This window comes from Macrotis lagotis, chromosome 3, assembly GCF_037893015.1.
Source record: "Macrotis lagotis isolate mMagLag1 chromosome 3, bilby.v1.9.chrom.fasta, whole genome shotgun sequence".
Taxonomy (NCBI): domain Eukaryota; kingdom Metazoa; phylum Chordata; class Mammalia; order Peramelemorphia; family Peramelidae; genus Macrotis; species Macrotis lagotis.
The window spans coordinates 10,209,885-10,230,580 of NC_133660.1; the positions used below are offsets into that span (position 1 = coordinate 10,209,885).

At 36.1% G+C, this 20,696-nt stretch overlaps 1 protein-coding gene across 1 annotated transcript in view; it reads right to left on the reverse strand.

The window, feature by feature from the left end:
* EMCN (endomucin) overlaps positions 1–20,696 on the reverse strand; it is a 165,693-nt gene that overhangs the window by 93,356 nt on the left and 51,641 nt on the right. The window contains exons 2-3 of the mRNA XM_074228105.1: positions 10,610–10,681; positions 6,890–7,006 (exon numbers count right to left, since the gene is read on the reverse strand). Coding sequence (XP_074084206.1) covers positions 6,890–7,006; positions 10,610–10,681 — 189 coding nt within the window. The remainder of the gene's footprint in view (positions 1–6,889; positions 7,007–10,609; positions 10,682–20,696) is intronic.

The window sequence follows — 20,696 nt, forward strand, 5'->3', positions numbered from 1 at the left end:
GGTTAACTCCAGTCTTTTCTCTTCCAAAACAGCTAAGATCCAAGATTGTAAATACTCTAATTTCAATATGTTAATTGCTTTTATTATGCAAACAAAGCAAAGCAAAGCAAAGCAAAGCAAAGCAAAAAATGAATCTTAAAACTGGATCACTTTCTCTCCTCCCTGTTCAAAATTCATTCTCTCTCTCTCTCTCTCTCTCTCTCTCTCTCTCTCTCTCTCTCAAATTTAAGTGACTTACCTAAGGTCATACAGCTATTAAATGTCTGAGGATGGATTTGAAATCAGATCCCCTTGATTACAGGGCCATTTCTTTACTCATTGCACAACCTAATTGCTCAAATAATTTCATCTTTGAATGGTCAGCATCCTTTTAGATCTGTAATTGGGTTCATCTGATTTAACCTACAGTACAATATTCCTTGTCATCTTTTAATTCTTTTTTAAATTGGCCTCCTTTGGCCATCATACTCCTGCTGCCTCCAGCCATAGTGCTTTTTCCCTTGAACTTTTAGGGAATCCTGACTCTTCTGGTACTCTGTCACATTGTGAGGCTGGTACTATTTCATGTTTGTGTTGTATCTATAGCATATGACACAGGACCTGGCATAGAGTAGTTTATGAAATGTTTAATGATCCTCTAGCTTCATTGTCCATTTGACATAGACTCTCCCTCCAAGTTTGAAATACATTATCACCTGACCTCTCCCTCTTTGTATTCCTGATTTCTTTGAAGGTCCTGCTTTGATGCAACTTTTTACACAAACCCTTGTTTGATTCTTGTAGTTTTAGTACTCATCCCCTTTTCCATTTATATGTGGTATATCCGCTCTCTCTCTTCCCTCCTCTTCTTCCCCAGAAGAACTTCACCTTCTTAATGGGGGACTATTTTTCATTTATATTTTTGTATCTGTTGTACCTAGGAGACTTCATTCATTAATAAATGTTTGTTGAATTGAATTAAAATTTAAATTAGCCTTTATAAATGTTAGTGATATATATATATATATATATATATATATCTTCTTAGAAAATAATTTTTTGGAGTTGGCATAATGAATAGAAGTAATGGGTCTGGAGCCAGGAAGACCCGGGTTCAAATCCAGACAGACATTTACTAGATGTCTAACCCTGGGCAATTTACTGAACTTCTGTTTACCTGCATTTTCTCAACTATAAAACGGGTAGAATAGTAGCACCTTTTTTTACAGGGTTGCTGTGAGAATTCAAATGAGATATTTGCAAAATGCTTAGCAAAGTGCCTGGCACATGTAGGTGATTAATAAATGTTTCTTCCTTCTCCCTCCTTCCATTATTCTTAATGGGAACAGCAAAAATATAGAGCAATTCCATACCCATGGCACAAAGCAAAATGAGCAGTTGTTATGAAACCATGACTCTCCCTTGCAACTTTGATTTCTGTACCATCTGTTGGTGTATTTTTTCAATCATGCTTTATTAGTTTCAGTTGAGTGAAGTTTATCTGATGTCCATTCTCCTCCTGCTTTCCTCAATTTACATTTTTTTCTTCTCATGTACCTCAACACCTTTTTTATTTTCCATACTAGTGTTTCCTCCTTTCACTTTCCTGTCTCTTTTCTCTTTTTTGAACTATCAGAATAGTCCCAATCTACTACCAGGACCTCTTTTTTGTTTGTTTGATGTCCTCATTATCATTTGGAGACATTTCATATCTGAAGGAATTCTTATTTCCTTCTGTTACTAGAATGTTAGCACAGCTTCTTCACTCTTCCAATTGTTCAAATAACTTTTCTAGGTTTCTTTTAATCTTGTGTTTGTATTTCATTGTTCCTATTCAGCTCTGATCTTTACCTTAGGAATGCTAGAAAATTCCCTATTTCATTTTTTATTTTAGATTTTTGTATTCTAATATCTCCTCCAGTTTTAAATAGCAGTGGCCAGGTTTTGTGCCATAAGTTCCTTAGTATTTGAAATATTTTGTAGAAATTGTCAGCATTTTCTCTTTGAGGAGAAACTCTGGATTTTGAATATCATATTTCTGGAACTTTTCCTTTTTGAGATTCCATTAAGAAGGGGTGGATTGTTTTTATCCTTACTTTACTCTCTTGTTTTAATTGATCCAAGTTATTTCAATTTATGATTTCTTGAAGTATGAGCTTCAGGTTTTTTGTTGCCATGGTTTTCAGAGCATGCAATGATTCTTAAATGACTCTCCTTGCCCCAATTTTGAGTTCCGTTATACTTGATATATTTTATATTTTCTAATTTTTTTCAACTTTTGAATTTTTTTCAATAGTTATTCCTTTTTCATGCGGTCATTGGTTTCTGTTTGGTCTAGTCTAATATTTAAGAAATCCATTTCTTAAATAAGGTTTAACACTATGTTTTTTAAGCTTTTAATTAAAAAAGAAAATTATTTCCTCAAAAATTTTATTCTAATTTGTAATCACTTGCTTCATTTCTTCTTAATATCCATGTAGTTCTCATTAAAAATGCATTGTTTTCCTCTGAGTCTCTACTCAAAGTTGTTATGGAGTTATTTAAAACAATTTCTAAGATTTATCTATGTTTTCTTGCATTCATTCATTTCTTCAACTTTAATTCCAACATTCTACTTTTTTTCCCCCATGATTTGTTTCCTCCCCCCCATACCTTTTGGATTTTGCTTAGGTTTTTTTGTCCTAGGACCCTTGGGTTCTTGTACTGACACCTACTTCCTGATATTTGTGTTCCCCCCTCAAAATATTTGAGGTTCAGGGATTGCTGGAGTAGGTCTGACAAGACAAAGGGGACTACTTCCATCTAGACTGGAAGTAGATAATGTTTATTTCAAAAGCTCTCTGACCTGAATCCAACCTTAAATCAGACCTAGCAGGGCCTTTTCCTGCTAGATTCATGGTTCAGGGTACAGAAGGGGAGATTACTCAAATACAGCATTAGGACTCTCCGTCTGACTTCTGTCTGTCTGTCTGTCTCTCTCCATTTCTCTCTCTCTCTCTCTCTGTCTTTGTATCTCTGTCTCTGACTCTGTCTGCCTCTGTCTATCTCTGTCTGTCTCCCTCTCTCTGTCTCTCTCTTTTTATCTCTCTCTCTCTGTCTCTCTCTGTCTCTGTCTTTGTCTGTCTCTGCCTCTCTGTGTCTGTCTGTCTATCTCTCTTTGTCTTTCTCTCTTTTTCTCTCTCTCATTTCAGGGCAGAGTGTTAAGCACCACATAATTTTGGGGGCCTAGGCAGTTATGGTAGGAACAATGAAGCTCCACACTCATAGTCGCTATGTTGGCCATTAGTAGCTACCTACTAATGGTTGCTGGGCCTTCCTGATATCCCATGTGCCTGAAATCCTCTCCCTCCTCCACTCTGACTCCTGATCTTCCTGGCTTCCTTCAAATCTCACCTTCTACAGGAAGCCTTCTCCAACCTCTCTTAATATTGATGTCTTTCCTCTGCTAATTATTTTCTGTTTATCTTGTATATAGCTTGCTTCGAATATATTTGTTTTCATGTGCACTCCCTTATTAGAAGATAAGCCTCTTGAGGGCAGAACCTACATTTTACTCATTTCTTAGCACAGTGCTTAGGACATAATAAACCCCTAATCAATGCTTATTGATTGATTCCTAAGCTGAACCTTGAAGGAATCCAGGGAAACTAAGAGGTGGAGGCAAGGAAATAATGGATTTCCAGCATGAATGTACACTCCATGAAAAGGCTCAAAGGTGGAGGGAGATGGGAGTGAGAGTTTCAGGGTCCACATGCTAGGGTTTTCTCACCTTTCTCAAGAGAATCTTTTGCTCTTTCTTTCTTTCCCTGCACACAGAGCCTTTCAGCTTTCACATTCTCTGTCTCTAGTCAAGGTCATTTTGCTGGAGGAGATCCTTTTCCTATTGCTTGTGACATTTTTACTAGATTTTTGGGATGCAATTCTTGGCGGGGATATGTCACTTATTGTGCCTTTTATTGGATTTCTTTCATTCAGTCTGGTGTGAACTTCAGAGTTTGCTAGAATAGGTCTGTCAAGGAGAAGTGGACTACTTCCAGTCAGGCTTCCATCTTGACTAGAAATAAATTATATATATATATATATATATATATATATATATATATATATATATATATATATATATTTATATTTATTTTTGTTAATGCTTTTGTAAGGCAATGGGGTTAAGGGACTTGCTCAAGGCCACAGAGCTAGTTATATATTAAGTATCTGAGGCTAGACTTGAACTCAGATCTTCCTGACTCCAGGACTGGTGCTCTGTCCACTTCATCACCTAGCTACCCCAAATGATATAGATCTTGATAGTTCTCTTACTGTAATCCAACCTTCAATCTCTCAGGGCCTTTTCCTATTAAACAGGAACCTAAATTCATGGTTCAGGGCATAGAAGGGGAGATTACTCAGGTTTGGCATGCATAATGTTGGGAAAAATTAATGTGATCTGAGATCTCCTAGAACTGGAAGATGTGTAAGAGTAATAATAATAATAATAATAATGATGATGATGATGATGATGATGATGATAACTTAGCTTTATATACTACTTTCAGATTTTCAAAGCCCATTATAACTTTCATCTCATTCTATCCTCCCAACAACCTTGGGAGGTAAGTGCTATTATCATTCCTATTTTATATATGAAGAAGCTGAGGTCAAATGAAGTTAGATTTAAACTCGAGAAATCTGGACTCTAAGTCCAGGGCTCTATCCATTCTTGCCACTTAGATGTCTTTTATAATCAGAGTGATCAGGAAAGTCATAGATCAAGATGAATAACAGAGAAATGTAGGATTCTAATGTTTCAAGTTTATACCAGTGTGAAAAAAATTAATGTTCTCTTTAATGCTCTTTCAAGAGACTGGCAGTGATAAACCCTATTTCCTCTTCAGCACATGGCTAGAAGATCCATTTTTATCACTTAGCTCTTTTTGATAAGGGTGATCGGAAAAGTCATAGGTCAAGATGAATGACAGAGAGAAGGGTATCATTTCAATCTTTCAAGTTTATTCCACTCTGAAAGAAAATTAATGTAGTGTTTAATGCTCTTTTGAGAGACTGACAGAAGTGGCAGTGATAAACTCTCCTATTCAACACATGGCTAGAAGACCAGATGGGTCAGAACATTTCCACATGCTCTACCATCTCTCCAAGTCACTTCCTTTAGTCATCATCAGCACTTTCCCTGAAACAAGCTCCCTAGCATCTTCTACATGGTCCAAGATACCATCTGAGACCCTCTTTGCATATTTCAGACTCCCACTGCACAGAGAATACCAGAAAATATATAGCTAATATAACAAACTTAAGATGAGGAAGCAGGGCTCTGCTGGAGCCAATTGGAATAGACTTGTGAGAACTGATTGTTAAATTTTCTCTTTCTTTGGTTTTTGCATGGGTTAAGTGACTTGCCCAGGGTCACACAACTAGTAAGTATGAAAGGTCTGAGGTCATATTTGAGCTCAGATCCTCCTGACACAGAGGGCTGGTGCTCTGTCTACTACACCACCTATTTGCCCTGACATTGCTAAATCTTCAATGGAAACATTTAAACCTCAGAAACTGGCAAATGCTACAAATCAGGGTTGAGTTTATTGTTTTATTGATTGCCTAGACTTCAGAAAATGATGGAGAAGATGTGGAGAGTAAACTCAAAATGTATTGTACATGCATTTTCCACCCTGAAGTTTAGTTGGTAAAATTTTACCAGTATGCTCTTAATTATAAATAATCTCAGTGTTCAACTAGTACAAAGGTGTCTGACGGAATACCCATACAATATATTCACAAATGGCCACCTAGACTCTGCCTGAAGTTTTGTTTTTTTTTAATGGGTATTTCAATATCTTCAAGTACTTGGCAAAGTGTCTGGCACATAATAGACTCAAAAAAACTACTTGGAAACTTGGCATCCAAGACAGTCCATTTCCTTTGGGTACAGTTCTAATTTTTAGGAAGTTTTCCTTCTTACATCGATTCTTCTTGTTACTTTGTATCCAATTGAGCCCCAACCCACCAGTCACTGATGACCTTCTTACTGAAGACTTATAAACATCATTTTGTTTCTGTAATGGAACATTCCTGAAGGACAGCTTACCTTTCCATTGGTGTAGGTTCACTGTAATGTCCCACATGCAGTGTGGGACTTTAGAATCCTGGAAAGAATTTTCAATGACTAGTTTTATCATTCAGTCACCAAGTCGACCAAGGTTTATCAAACACCTGCTATTTTTCAGGCAGTGGGGATAAAAAGTGGGGAGGTTATAGTCTAGCCAGGAAAAACAACCTGTGAATTCATAGGTATATGCAACATACAAGTTGCTTTGGGCGGGGGGCATCACTAGATTTTAGAAGGATTAAAGAAAGACTTCATAAAGAGATGAACTTTGAACTGAGTCTGGGAAGAGGCAAAGGATTCTTTATGGTACGAGACATACCGGTTTTTGTTTTTTATAGGTAAAGGCAGGATGTGTTGGAAATTTCCAACTTTATTGTTGTAGGAAACTCCCAGTGAAACAACTCCCTTTACCAATACACATTGGCAATGTGGGATTCTGTGCCCCACTGTTGCTTTCAGTCTCTGGAGTCGCTTCTCTATCCATTATGCCTCCCTCTCATTCATTCGTTTCCAACTAATTAAAGTGTGCTTTAAATGTAGACGTAGGGGATGCCACATCAAGAAATGGATAACTCTTCAGTCAAGAAATCTGTGAAGAATTTCAGATCATGAAAACCCCTGATCTAAGAGTCAATCAAGAACATAGCTCACCTTTCTCTGGAAAAAGTACTCTCAGCATTCAGAAAATCCAAACTTTATCCTTCTAGTCATTAATCAAAAAACATAATTTCTAAATAAAACCTAAAACTTTTCTTTTAGTTCTGTGTTCTGTTTCATATCAGGTATGTCACTCACCATTTTTTATGGAGGATAGTGAGCTTGACGGTACTGATGATCCTGCTGATAATGTTGGCACTGTAGTTTCTGGTTTTTCTTGACTTTTCACTGAAGGTTGAACAGTCTCAATTTTCTCTAGAAGAGGGAAATTAGGATACAGGGGTTCAGTGAGGCCTTGAGCTCTCCTAGTTTAAGACCAAGTTTATATGACAATGGAGGGTTCACTAAATGTGGTTTCTCTGAAGAAGGTGTTGTCTATTTTATATGATGATAATGTCAATGATCCACAATCAGTAGAACAGGAATTGAAGACTGCCCCCTCCCCTTGGTTGTCAGAGTGAATTTTCATGATCCACTGATTCTTCTCAGGAAGAACCCCTTGTTAATCACTGGTACTCATGGACCATTTAAGTAGTTTGTAATACTGGCATGTTATTCCTTGCTTCCATCCATCTCTCCCTCCTTCCCTCTCTCACTTTCTTCTCTTTCTTTCCTCCTTCCTTCCTTCCTCTTTCTTACTTTTCCTTCTTTTATTGCTCTTTCACAAATGGAAAAAAAATTAGGGAAAGAGATGGATTTATCATGACAAAAATATTTTAAAGGAACAAAACTCTTAATGCGAACATTCAAATGAATTTTATTGCCATTACATTACCATTTGGAATCTAGCTTTTCTCTATCAGGAGCTGAATGAAGGTGCTAGAGAAAAGGTAAGGACTATCCTGAACTCCCCTTCCAAACAACTTTAAAGATGTCTCAAAACAAATTCTGGAGCATCAGAACCCACAAAAAAAATAGAGTGAAACAATTTTCTGGCCTAGTCAATTTGGAGGATAGGCACAAATGGTCTATTTAAACTGGGGTGAGAACGGAGTGCAGTCCTATGCGAGTTATGCCCAAGCAAAGCAGCAGTGAACCTTGGGGGGGAGTGACAAAATCAATGACAAAAGGGGTCGTTTCAGACTTCTCAAAGGGGTTTCAGACCATAGGAGGTCAGACGACTGGTCAGGAAATTACAAGGAAAGGGAGAAGGATTCTGTTCCTTGGCCCATACTTGGATCTGAGTTGCAGTTCTGAGCCTCAGTCTTAGGGTAAGGAGAAGTATAGAGACACCAGGACTTAGGGCAGTAGGGGAATAGGGATCTTGGTTCCAGTTTCAGGGCAGAAAGGAGATCTTGTGGTTACTCATAGACTAGAGCACGGTCAGGAGAGTAGTAAACACACTTCTTCTTAGACCATACCCAGATGAGCCCAAAACATCCAGGTTCCCACAATTATCCCTGAAAATGGATGGACAAAAGCCTTGAAACTTGAGATGGTACCCCCTTCATTCTGGAAGCAGATCTCCACTTTAGCAAAGAGTTGAAAGGCATAAAATAGTCTGGAAGAAAAAATCCTTAAGAAAGTCACTATGGTGACAGGGCAGGTCCAAACACAAACTCAGAAGAAGGCAAGAAAGTCAAAACTACTATTTCTGAAACCTCAAAAAAATATGAATTGGTTTCAGATCATGGAAGAGCTCTAAAAGGATTTTTAAAATCAAGTGAGAAAGAAAGATAAGGAGAAAAAATGAGTGATGCAAGAAAATCATGAAAAACAATCACAAAGAAGGAACAAAAATTACTGAAGAAAATGACACCTTAAAAACAGAATAGGCTAAATGGCAAAAAAGCCCTGCAAACCCAATGAAAAGAAGAATACCTTGAATAATTGGCCAAATGGAAAATGAGGTGCAAAAATCCACTGAAGAAAAAACCTTTTTTTTTTTTTTGGTTAGGCAAGCAGCAGAAATTTATTAAACATTTATATTTGATTTTATTTGCATAAAACCTTTTATGATTATGCTTATATAATTCTCAACTTAGTTTTGGCAAGTGTATTCCCATATATTTTATACTGCATAGTTATTTTAAATGGAATACTTCTTGGTATCTGTTCTTGCAGGGCTTTGTTTGTGATTTCTAGGAATACTGGTGATTTCTGTTTTTTAAAAATATTTTATTAGCTTTCTAATTAAATACAATGGTAGTTTCCACCTATCATTTTTGTAAAGTTTTGAATTTTATAATTTCCCCCTGCCCTCCCTTCCCTCCCCCATCCCCCTCCACAGAAGGCAGTCTGATAATCTTTACATTATTTTCATGCTATACATTGATCAAAACTGAATATGTTCAGAGAGAAAATAAAATATTAGAGATAGAAAATTATGTTGTACATAAAACATTTTTTTAAAAATTGAAGGTAATAGACTTTGGTCTTTATTTAAACTCCACAGGAAAAGAACTTCTCAAAAGGTAGAATTGATGAAATAAAAAAGGAGGTAGAAAAGTTCACTGGAGAAAATAATTCTTTAAAAATTAGAATTATGCAAGTGGAAGCTAATGAGTTTATAAGAATTTTAGAAGCAATCAAACAAATTCAAAAGCATGGAAATAGAAGAAAATGTGAAAAATATTCATTGGAAAACAACAGACCTTTGAAATAGATCCAGGAGACATAATTTAAGAAGTATTAGATTACCTGAAAATCATGATTGAAAAAAGAGCCTAGATATTATTTTTCAAGAAATTATCAAGGGAAGCTGCCTTAATTTTATGGAAGCACAAGATGAAATAGAAATCGAAAGAATCTACTCATCATCTCCTGAAAGAAATCCCAAAATGAACATTATAGCCAAATTCCAGAGCTCCAAGGTAAAGAAGAAACTATTGCAAGCAGTCAAAAAGAAACAATTAAAATAGCATGAAACCACAGTCCAAGTATCAAAAGATATAACAGTTTCTATATTAAAGAACTGAAGGGCTTGGAATATGATATTCTAGAGGGCAAAAGAGCTAGTATTACAACCAAGAATCATCAACCCAGCAAATCTGAATATAGTATTTATAGTGATTTTATAGACATTCAGTCTTTCAAAGTCTTTCTAAGAATTGAATAGCATGATTCATCTTGAGTCTTGTAGAATGGTGATGGGTCATGATCAGATTACCTAAGTGTTGTATAATTGTTCTCAAGTGATGCATTCAAAAGTCATTTATATGCATATATATATATATATATTCACACATATTTATCTGTCTGTCTAAACATGTATTTTGACAGGTCTAATGTCAAGAATTAGCATTATTTGACTATTTGCATCAGCTTGTTTTTCTTACCTTAGCAATTGTTCTATTAGAAACCAGGAAGGATGGGAATTCAGGGAACCCTGGAAGGATTTGCATGAACTGATGCTGAGTGAGATGAGCAGAATCAGAAAAACATTATACACCCTAAAAGCAACATGGGAGTGATGATCAACCTTAATGGACTTGCTCATACCAACAGGGCTGTAAGCAGGCACAATTTTGAGGTGTCTGTGATGGAGAATGCTATCTGTATCCTGAGAAAGAATTGTGGAGTTTGAACAAAGACCAAGGACTATTACCTTAAATTAAAAAATTGTTGTCTTATTATGTAATTCTGCTATATCTCATATTATATGTTTCTTCCTTATGAATATGATTTCTCTCTCATCATATTCAACTTAGATCAATCCATACTATGGGAATGATGTAAAGACTAGCAAACTGCCTTCTGTGGAGGGTGGGGGGAGGGAAGCGAGCTTGGGGGTAAAAATCGCAAAACTCAAAATAAATAAAACCTTTCTAAAATTAAAAAAAAACAATTGGGGTAGGAGGGAAAGAATGCAATTCTGAAAATAAAATAAAATAAATAATAATAAAAAAAAGACATTACCACTTGTTGGAGATGAAGTTGTGACATTTGTTGATGGATTCTGCTTAGTCTTTGCTGTAGGGGTTGTAGAATCTGTAAAATAAAAACTGGATTTAGAAAGTGTAAATTTTAGGGGAGGACTAAGTTTCTGAATTTGTTTTCCAATCCCAAACCTGTGATTTCTTTAGTACAGATCATAAATCCCACCATCACATATTAACTTTGTCAGCAATTTATTGTCTTTGAGAGTTGTATTGGGCACTAAGAGAATTTGCTGACAAGTCCAGGTTTTCCTCAATGTGTGGCCAGCTTTTCAACTCCTACTCCAGACTGCATGGAAGGGTAGATCTGTTTGGAATAATATTCTGAATACATTTATAGTTGTGGTTATTGGTGAATTGTTTAGTCATGTCCAACTCGTTGTAACTTCAAGAACCATACATACACACACACACACACACACACACATATGAATAGCAGATCCTTCTATCCTTCACGTTCTCTTAAACTCTAAGGTCATGTTCATTGCTTCTATGACATTATATATTCATTTCATCCTCTTCCATCCCAGTCTCTTTCATCTTTAATTTTTTCCACCATTTGGATCTTTTCTGAGTCTTGCATAGCTCTTATTTAAACAGCACATTATAATTTAGAATGCTTTCCTCAAAATGATCCCACCAGGCAGAGAGTGTTCATATTACTTTCCTGTTTTATAGGTGAAACAGAGCGAGCAAAAAGAAGGCTCACTGAATAGTATGGGATCTGAAGTTAGTAAAGCCTGAGTGTAAATCCTGCCTCCAACACTTACTGACTGTAGGATGTTGAGCAAGTCCCTTAGCCTCCACTTTTCTGAATTTTCTCATCTGTAAAATGAGAACAATAATAGCACTTACTTCCCAAAGTGAATGGGAGGATTAAATGAGATCATATTTTTTAAAATCCTTTGGAAACTTTGTAGATTTTGGAATACTTATGTAAAGAAAGCTACATAAATGCTAGCTATCTTCATTCAGTAATTTGCTCAGAGCTACTGAGCTAGCATGTATCAAAACTGGAATTAAAACTCAGGTCTTTCTGTGCTCTATTCATTTCCCAGCATAAAAATTTCACATAGTTCTAAAAATTAAGTGGTTTCCTAGACGTCCATCCTAAATTCAACCACTTGGTTTCTCTTTCCCCTCTCTGCCCCATCACTCAGTTAGTCACACCTAGGGAAGTAACGACACAAACAACAAGAGTTGGCCACATTTACAAAATATTTAATAAACATTATCTAATTTGATTCAGAGAAACTGTGTCATAGCAAATAAAGTTTGATAGTTTACAAAACTAAGTCTTCCTTTGTTTCAAATGGCGCATCCGAGACACTATACGAGATAGGTAACCCTTAAACCCCCTCCCCAAAAGAAACACTCTCCAAACATGGCTAGCAACCCGAGAACAGGGGATTTAAAACTAGCAGAATTGAGTTTGAGTTTGCGTTTCAGCTATACCACTCCCAAGCTGTATTTTCTTAGGAAAGTAATCTAACAGTTCCAAGACTAGTCTTATTATTCAACTGGGTTCTTCACCACCACCATTACTGAATCCTCCCTCTGCCCCAACTCTCTGCTTTGATTAATGCCTTACTCTATATAGACTCAGTTTCAGGTGTTCTTTTCTCCCAGCCCTTGACACCCCCACCCCCACCCCATCCCATCTTTTTTGATCTGTGGAGTGAATAGTAATCCTTTTTTCCCTCAGGATAATCTATTTGACCTGTCTTGAATATTTAATCATATTCTAACATTCTTTATGTTAGTCTCTGTTTATCTAATATATCATGCATTTATTTTTTTTGAAATACATCTGTATATATGTAAATATATGTATGATATGTGTGTGTGTCTCATCTCCCTATTTGCCCAGTTCTTGCTAGATGCCTGGGCTTAACTAACATCCTCAGAGTATTTTGGATCTCTCCCCAATCTGGTTGTATCCACTCTAGCTGGACCCCTTTGGGTCACTTCAATTAGTTGTTTGTGTCTTTTAGGAAATAAGACAGATAGTGACTTTAGGACACAGATGATGAAACATGCCTCCTATCTCTCAGCAGAGAGGTGGTTTCCACAGGTGCAGAATGAGTCATATATTTACAAACAGTGCCAATGTGTTATTTTTTTTTTGCCTGCCTGTACTTGTTTGTTATAAAAGAGAGATAAATGTTAAGGGTGGAGGCTTGCTGGGAAGTGAAAATTATGTGAAAATAAGCAAATCAGCACATAATGGGGAGAATGGACAATATGGCCCAGTCTTTGCCCATTGGCTGGATTTACCCTTCCTGTTAGGTGATATGCTTAATATTCCCCATCTGCTGTAAAAGCAGGCTGGAAGTTCATTCTGGTTTTAGTCAGAATGACTCAGAGGTAGGAGTATATAGTTGAAGATTCTTCTCATTGACTAAGGACTTGGAAGGGCTCATGATTCCATAGATGTTAAACTGGAATTCTTCATCACCTTTTGAAATAAGATGCAATAGTAGATAAAAGATGGATCCTTAGAGTCAGTTAATCCACAGTCCAAATGCTCAGTCTGACAAGCTCAAGCTCATCCAGGTAGCAAGTATGAAGCTAGGATCCAAACTAAAGTCCATTACCTTGTGATCTAACAGTCTTACATGTCTTAATGAAGAGTATTGTAAATGAGAAGAAATAACATTTATATAGCATGGTAAGATTTGCATAGTTCTTTACATATAAGAATCTGCTAACTACCAATTCCAGTTTTAGAGATGAGGCAAGCAAAACTTCTAAGGCAACTCAGAGACTTGCCAGTATCCCATAGTTAGCAAGCCTCTCAGGGTGGGATTCAAATGTAGGTTGAATCAAAGCCGACCTCCCCGTTTTTACATCCTTACATCTTCCAGACTTTACATCTGATGAAAGCAATCTAACATGAAGCACTTTGAACATAAGCCCAATTGCTTACACCTACAATGCAATTCTACACAACAAAAATTGATCTTCAGAATTTGAGGTCATCAATAGAATCATCAAAAGGTTTAAATGATGCTCAGTTTACTTGCTAAGATTAGAACTGGGACTTCTAGGTTCCAGTATGAAATGTGTTAGCTAGATAAGAGAAAAATATGTAACAGTCTTTTGAGATCTAGCCCCTAGGTATGAATAGGGTGAGTCAGCTGTGATAGAATGGAACCATGGTTGAAAGATGATCAGCCAGAAATAGCTGTGGTAAAATGGACATTTTGAGAATATTGATATCATGGCAGTGGTGAAGAGGCAGAGACAAATACAAATGAAAGAAAAGACCACTTTATGACACAGAGAATGGCCCCGGAGAAGGGATAGAGGACCCTATTAAGGAGCAGATCCAGGCCTGTCTACAACTATGTCCTTTTCTATATCTGTTATGGCTACTGTAAGGAAATTGAATACCCTTAGGAGAGAACCAAAACCAGCTAAGTGGCTCAGTGGATAGAGTCTGAGGCTTGGAGTCAGGAAGACTCATCTTTCTGAGCTCATATTTGACCTCAGACACTTACTAGCTATATGACCCTGGGGCCTATTTGCCTCAATTTCTTCTTCTGTAAAATGAACTGGAGAAGGAAATGGTAAGCCATTCCAGTCTCTTTTCCAAGAAAATCCCAATGAGGCAACAGAGTTGGACAGTACAAAAAAAGGGTAGAAGTGAAACGACCCACATAGTTATATTTTCTTTTTTTCTACTTTGCAGAAGTACTGTATCTTTTCTATTTTCCTTGGTAAATACAACTTCTCAATTTGACATTAGATTTTTTAATAGACTTATGGTATTTAGGAGTGTTAGCAGTTGACATTGACTTGGTTTATTGATAGGATGAACAGAAAGAGCATTTACAGTATAAATGGAAGTAACAAGACTGACTTTTCACAGATTTTCTTGTAATCAAATAAAATGCTTTTTTCACCTTTAAAACTCAGCTTCACACACTACATCTCACTTCCCCCCCCCCCCTCACTTCAATATAGGACAGATCATACCTTGTAGAGCTCAGAAGTGTATGAGGTCAAACTTCCTGCTTATTTGATTTTTTTCAAATGTCTTTTTAAATATTGAGGAGCTCAGTCATTTTGAGAAAATCTAACTACAAAGAATTTACAAAATGACTACAAGATGAGGAATAAACAAATGCATCATTTCGTGATATTTTTGTGATGACACTTTAAAAAATAAATCTTTGTTGATATTTTATTTTCCTATGATGTATATTTCTTCTTTCATCATTACTTTTCCCTCCATCTTTCCAATAAGCTGTCCCCATATAACAAAAATTTATTTAAAAGAAAAAGAGAAAGGAAAAATATAAAACTGATTGATACATTGACAAATCTGAAAATTGATGCCATTTCCCACACCCACGGACTCTGCAGCAGAGTGAAGTCCTTGGAAGTCCTTCAGTGCTTCTTCATGTTTAATGTATTTCTTACAGTATAGTAATATTCTGGTATATTCAAACACCACAGTGTATTATTATCTGTTCTCCAATCAATGTGCATCTATTTATGTTTCAGCAAAGTATTGCTTATAATAATACTGCAAACTGTTGTGATAAAGCCCCAAAATGTAGAATATATACACAGCAACTAGGTAGAATGGATTAAGCATCAGAGAATCAGGAAGATGTGAGTTAAAATCCAATCTCAGAGGTTTACTACCTGTATGACCCTGGACAAATCACAGCTTCTATTTGCCTCCAATATAAAATGGAGACAATAATAATGCCTCCTTCCCAGAATTGTAGTGAGGATCAAATGAGAAGTATTTATAAAATACTGGCCAGATAGTAGGTGCTCTGTAAGGGAGGGGGATAATGATTCATTAGAAGATAAAGGCAAGAGCAGGGAACAGAGAATGTCAAAAACAGTATGATCCCTGTAAGAATGAACCACAGAGCTGACTGTAATAAAGTACAATAGTACTCAGAATAGTTAATAACTGTAAAAATAGTATGAGAAGAGAAAGAGGAATGCAGATGGAGTTCTCATGAAAAGATTTATGGGGAAAATGGCATTTGAACTGATCTTTGAAGGCCATACCCTTCATCTTCAAGCTATGATATCTATGAAGACTCAGCTATGTATATTGATCTAAAATAAGAACATTCTCCTAGAAGGGTGGTGAGCATAAGAAGCAATTGACTAGCTGGGAGGAGAAAAGGAAATCTGAAAAGGGAAAAGTCCAGAAAAACAATATTGTCATCAAAAAGTTTACATGATACTCAGCTTACTTGCTAAGATGAGAACTGGTACTGCTAGGTTACAGTATGAAATATATTAGATAAATAAGAGAAAAATATGTAACAGTCTTCTGGGAACTAGCCCCTAGGTATGAATAGGGTGAGAGGTGAGTCCAAACATACAACCCTCATTCACATAGACCCTGTTTCCCCCTCGGACCATTGTCAAAATACCCCCCAGGATTGACTCAGCATTCTGCTTTTGGGAATAAAACTAGGGAGTCTGGTGAGACCCTCACCTGCTGCCCTTAATGAGATCTGGGATGTATTATCTCTTTATGGGGGTACAGGAAACCAAGAGATTTCTACAAGAGACTGTAGCTGCTCTTGGGTCTGATTTTACAATAACTATTATTCCCGTATCCTTTGGTGAGTCTCAGTGGAGTCTCAAAGTTTGTAGTTTGAAAGAGTATTCAGTCTAAGTTCAATGGAGAGTATGATGTCCTCCAAGGACTGATTCATCGGCTATGTATGGGCAAACAAGGGAACAGATCTGGAGGCAAGGAACATGTGGTGTACCCCACTGCTCTGTGATACCTGATTTAATCAATCGACAAGTATTTCTTAGGTAACTATTATTTGTCAGATGTCTCACTTGGGCCTGGGGATATTTTCTAGAGGAGCAAGGATTTGAACCTGAGAGTATTATGGTGAAGTGGATAGAAAGTTTCAAAACCAGGAAAACCTGGAATCATACATAGCACTAGAATTTTCCTGAGGAAGCATCTTTCTTTCAACCCACAGCATAAGAAGGCCATACTGAAAAGAAAACAAAACTACACCTGGGACTTGATTGGCATATATGATTGGTCTCAGCTTCTTTCCTTGACCCTCACATCCTCCCCATCTCCAGGTAACAAAATGTGGGCATGGTCAAAGTTATCCAAGGGATTTGATAAGCTTTGCTTTCCTTGTTCCAACTTCCTCCTCATCTAAGAGCATTAAAAGTTCCAGCTTCATAGAAGACAGATTTTTGTGAATTTCTAAAGTTCACTTATCTGCTGATCTGATGTATTTATATTTAGAGCTTTGGGAGGTTGAGACTAGAGAAACCACTGTCACCTTGTTGCATTTTCTTGCTGTGCAGGAGCAAAGGAAGCTTCCTTTGCCAAATGTTCAGTGACTTGGGTGTGGTTCATTTCTTACCATTGTTGAATTTAACTAAATGGGCTCTGTATTAGAGTCACACCTCTGATATCTGGGTTCAAGTCCTACCTTTGACAATCTAATACTCTAGTTTTGGGCACCTCTGGATGAGCCAGTTCACCTCTCTTTCATGTAGGTGCTATTTAAGGTGACATTTTATAGAGACTATGTAAGTCAACATTGGTAGTGAGAATTTCCTCATAAATTCAGTCCTTACCTGTATTCCTATGTATTTTGTACTATAGTTTATATCCATAGGGTTTAATGCATATGGGTGATTTCCAATTGGAGATATTGGAGCCTGAGCAATATTCCCTTTAAGTCATCCCTATCAAATGGTCATCCATTCTCTTTGAATCAACCCTCTAAATGCAATACATTTGGAGAGAGTTTAGTTAGAAAGTTCCCCCCCCCCTTACATTGAGCTATAAGTTGCCTCTTCAATGCTCACAGTTATGTCTTCTGGATCCAACTAAAACAATTTTAATCCAACTCTTCTATGTTATATCTATGAAAATATTTGAAGACAGCTATTGTGTCCCTCTAAGTCACCTTATACATATTTAATTTCAAAACAAAGAATTATATCCTAAATGTCACATGGATGAGAACAGATAGTGCCATAGGAGTTCAGGGGAACAAGAGATCATGCAAGGTTTCACAGAAGAGAAAGGGTTTGAGAAGGCTTTGACCAAGTTGGATTTCAATGGGTAAAAATGGTAGAGGGGAGATATTTTAAGTAGAAGGAAGATTATAAACATTGGTTTCAATGAAAGAAAATACAAAGCATATTGCAATGATTCCAAATCAACTGTACTGGATGAAATGAACAATTTGTGAAGAATAATAGGGGGAATATTCAGAAGTCAGTAGCCAATAAACATATCCTAAATATTCACCATGTACTGAACACAGCTAAACATCGGGGATATAAACAGGAGTAAAGAAAGATAGTCCCCTCACCTTAAAAAGCTTATGACATAATGGAGAGTCAAGGTGGGGAAACATCTTGAAGAAAGAAGCTAAAAAAAACCCAGTCTAGATAGATGCCAACTTCTGGAGGACCTCAAACTCTGAGCTAATGAGTTTCAACTTTATCCAATAATTGCCATATCATAGAAGAATCTGGAACAAATGTTGTAGCTAGAAAAAAGCTAAGGATTTGATTGTTGTCTTAGGTTATTTTCCTTTACCTGTCACTATAGAGAAGGTGAAAATGTTTGTAAATAGCTGTCAGGTGGTCTTCAAACTCAGGGGCATGATTGTTATATTTTTGTTGTTGACTGTATTCGTTGAAAAGTGTTTCAGTGTTGGCTGGGAAGAACAAACAGTAGCGATTAGGTATTATCCTGAAATTACAACTGTTCCCTTCAAAAGATTCCTTTGGTATTTTTTTCCTCTCTCCTCCAGAATAAAGAAAAGGAATGACTTTTTTTGATCTTGCTTTACCAAATCTCATCACAGATTGCAGATCACAAGGCATTAAAAAAAGTCAATAAAAGTCAATATAGACTTTTATTGAGACTGAGTATATATTTTTTTAAAATAACTAATGGATTAAATGCCAGATGATAGGAAAGATAAATAATTATCTTAAGGACAATGGCAACATTGAAATAGTATGTCGACATTTAGAGGCTACAACTAAAGTAGTCCTAAGAGGAAAATGTATACCCTGGAAAGGTCTACTAAGATTCTCCTTCACTCCTCCCTATGGACAAGCTAAAAATAGTGATTAGGCAATATTTAAATCCAATATCATTTTTGTGTCCTTTTGATATTATTAGATATTGAGGAAAATATATCTCTCTTAAAATAGAGATCATGAAAGAGAAAAATGACTCAAATACACAACTTAAAAAACCCCACAAAACCAACAAATAAACATTCATAAAAATATAAAAAATCAAAAGAAAAAATAAAATTAAAAACAAAAGAACCAAATTAATAAAGAGCTATTATGAAAAATCAATCAAGAAATAGTTATTAACAATTTATATTGTGTAAGGAACTGTGGATGGTGCTGGAGATACAAAGACAAAATAAACCCAAAGAAATGAAAGACTCTTTGGTTTCAAGGAAATTATATTCTACAAAAATGCTAAACAAAGCTGATAAACCTAAGTTAATGATAAAAAAAATAGCAAGAGTAGAAAAAAAATCTACAAAAAAATTAGTTTAGTGTATTCACAACCAAGAAGAAATAAAGAAAATTATTAAAAACTATTTTATTCAAGAAAGCTGATAAGGTAAATAAAGGAATGTCTATAAAAATATAAATTTTTCAAGAAAATATATATCTATCATGCTATAGATTTGATATGATATAGATATGAAATTTCAATCTCAGAAAGCAAAATCGAGTAAGTAATAAGTAAATTATCATAAAATATAATCCTGGACCTAATAGATTTGCATGTGAATTCTATGAAATATTAAAAAAATTCTACATTTATTAAATTTTTTTAATTGAGCAAATAATGGAGAGACTTCTGACATTAATGGAGAACCAAATTACCTAAAGTTTTAGTTACTTTTACTAACTGGTTAGTCTATGTATTAACATAACCTTATTTTTTTCAAGCTCTTACTATGGTAACCTTTACTTTTTCCCCTTATGGCATAGACTCAAAATAACTCCTCTTCCCCCCATCTTTCCCCCACAATATAACTTTGATCTTGCCAAGTCACCCAGAAAGGATTTTTAACTTTTGGGTAGGTGGAGGAAACCTAAGAATAGAGTGTGAAAGGACTTTGTACTTAGGGGGGAAAAGATTTCTAAGCATAATGGTGGTCCTCTTCTGGGAGAAGCTACAGAGGGCTGAAACCCAGAGACAAACCACCACAACTCCAGTTCTCCCTGAGTTTAAAGTGCACCATTAATGCTTGCTACCCATGTCTCCCAGGACAAGCCACAGCCTTCTTACTGACTTTCATTTGCCCATCTGGAAAATGAGGGGGGTTAACAAGATGGCTACTGAAGGCACTTCTACTTCTATATTTATAATTCTATGATTCTGAAATTCTCTTACAAATATCCAAGAGATAAGCCTTCAGTTAAATGTTAATGAATTTGAATATTCCAGAACTCTTCTGCACATATAAGAAATCAAAGAAGAAAATCAAATATATTCTCCAAAGTTTAAGAAACTGTGATGTATCCCCAAAATAATATATTGTTCAAAAGCTGAGACTAATCATCAATGACAAAACAAATGAATCTTCAGCAAGAGAGCTATTTCAGTTTCAAAAAATACCTTAAAATAGCTATCGTGTTTTTTTTTTTTAAACAGAATGGAGTAGATCATTTAACTTGCAAGTAAGAGGAAAAAAAAAAAGAAAAACATGGGAAATAGTATGACCATTACAGTGAATTCTTATTACTTGCAGAATAAAGCAAGGGTAGAATATAAAGTGCCAAAGAAAGAACAAAAAGCTCATCAAGGAAGAATTTCTTTAAGGGGTTAACGGTTTAAGAAGAAATTTAAGCATTAAAAGAATAAAAGGAGGAAGATTTGAATTTCAATGCCAAAAACTACACCCCACATTCTTTTATGAGCAACTTTATCTTTCTGGGTTGGGAGATATAACACAAGGAAGCAACTGGAGTCCGGGGAGGGTGACCAGAGAGAGAGGAGCAGAAAATGCCTTCCCGTCTGATCAGGTTGTGAAAAGAATAGATAA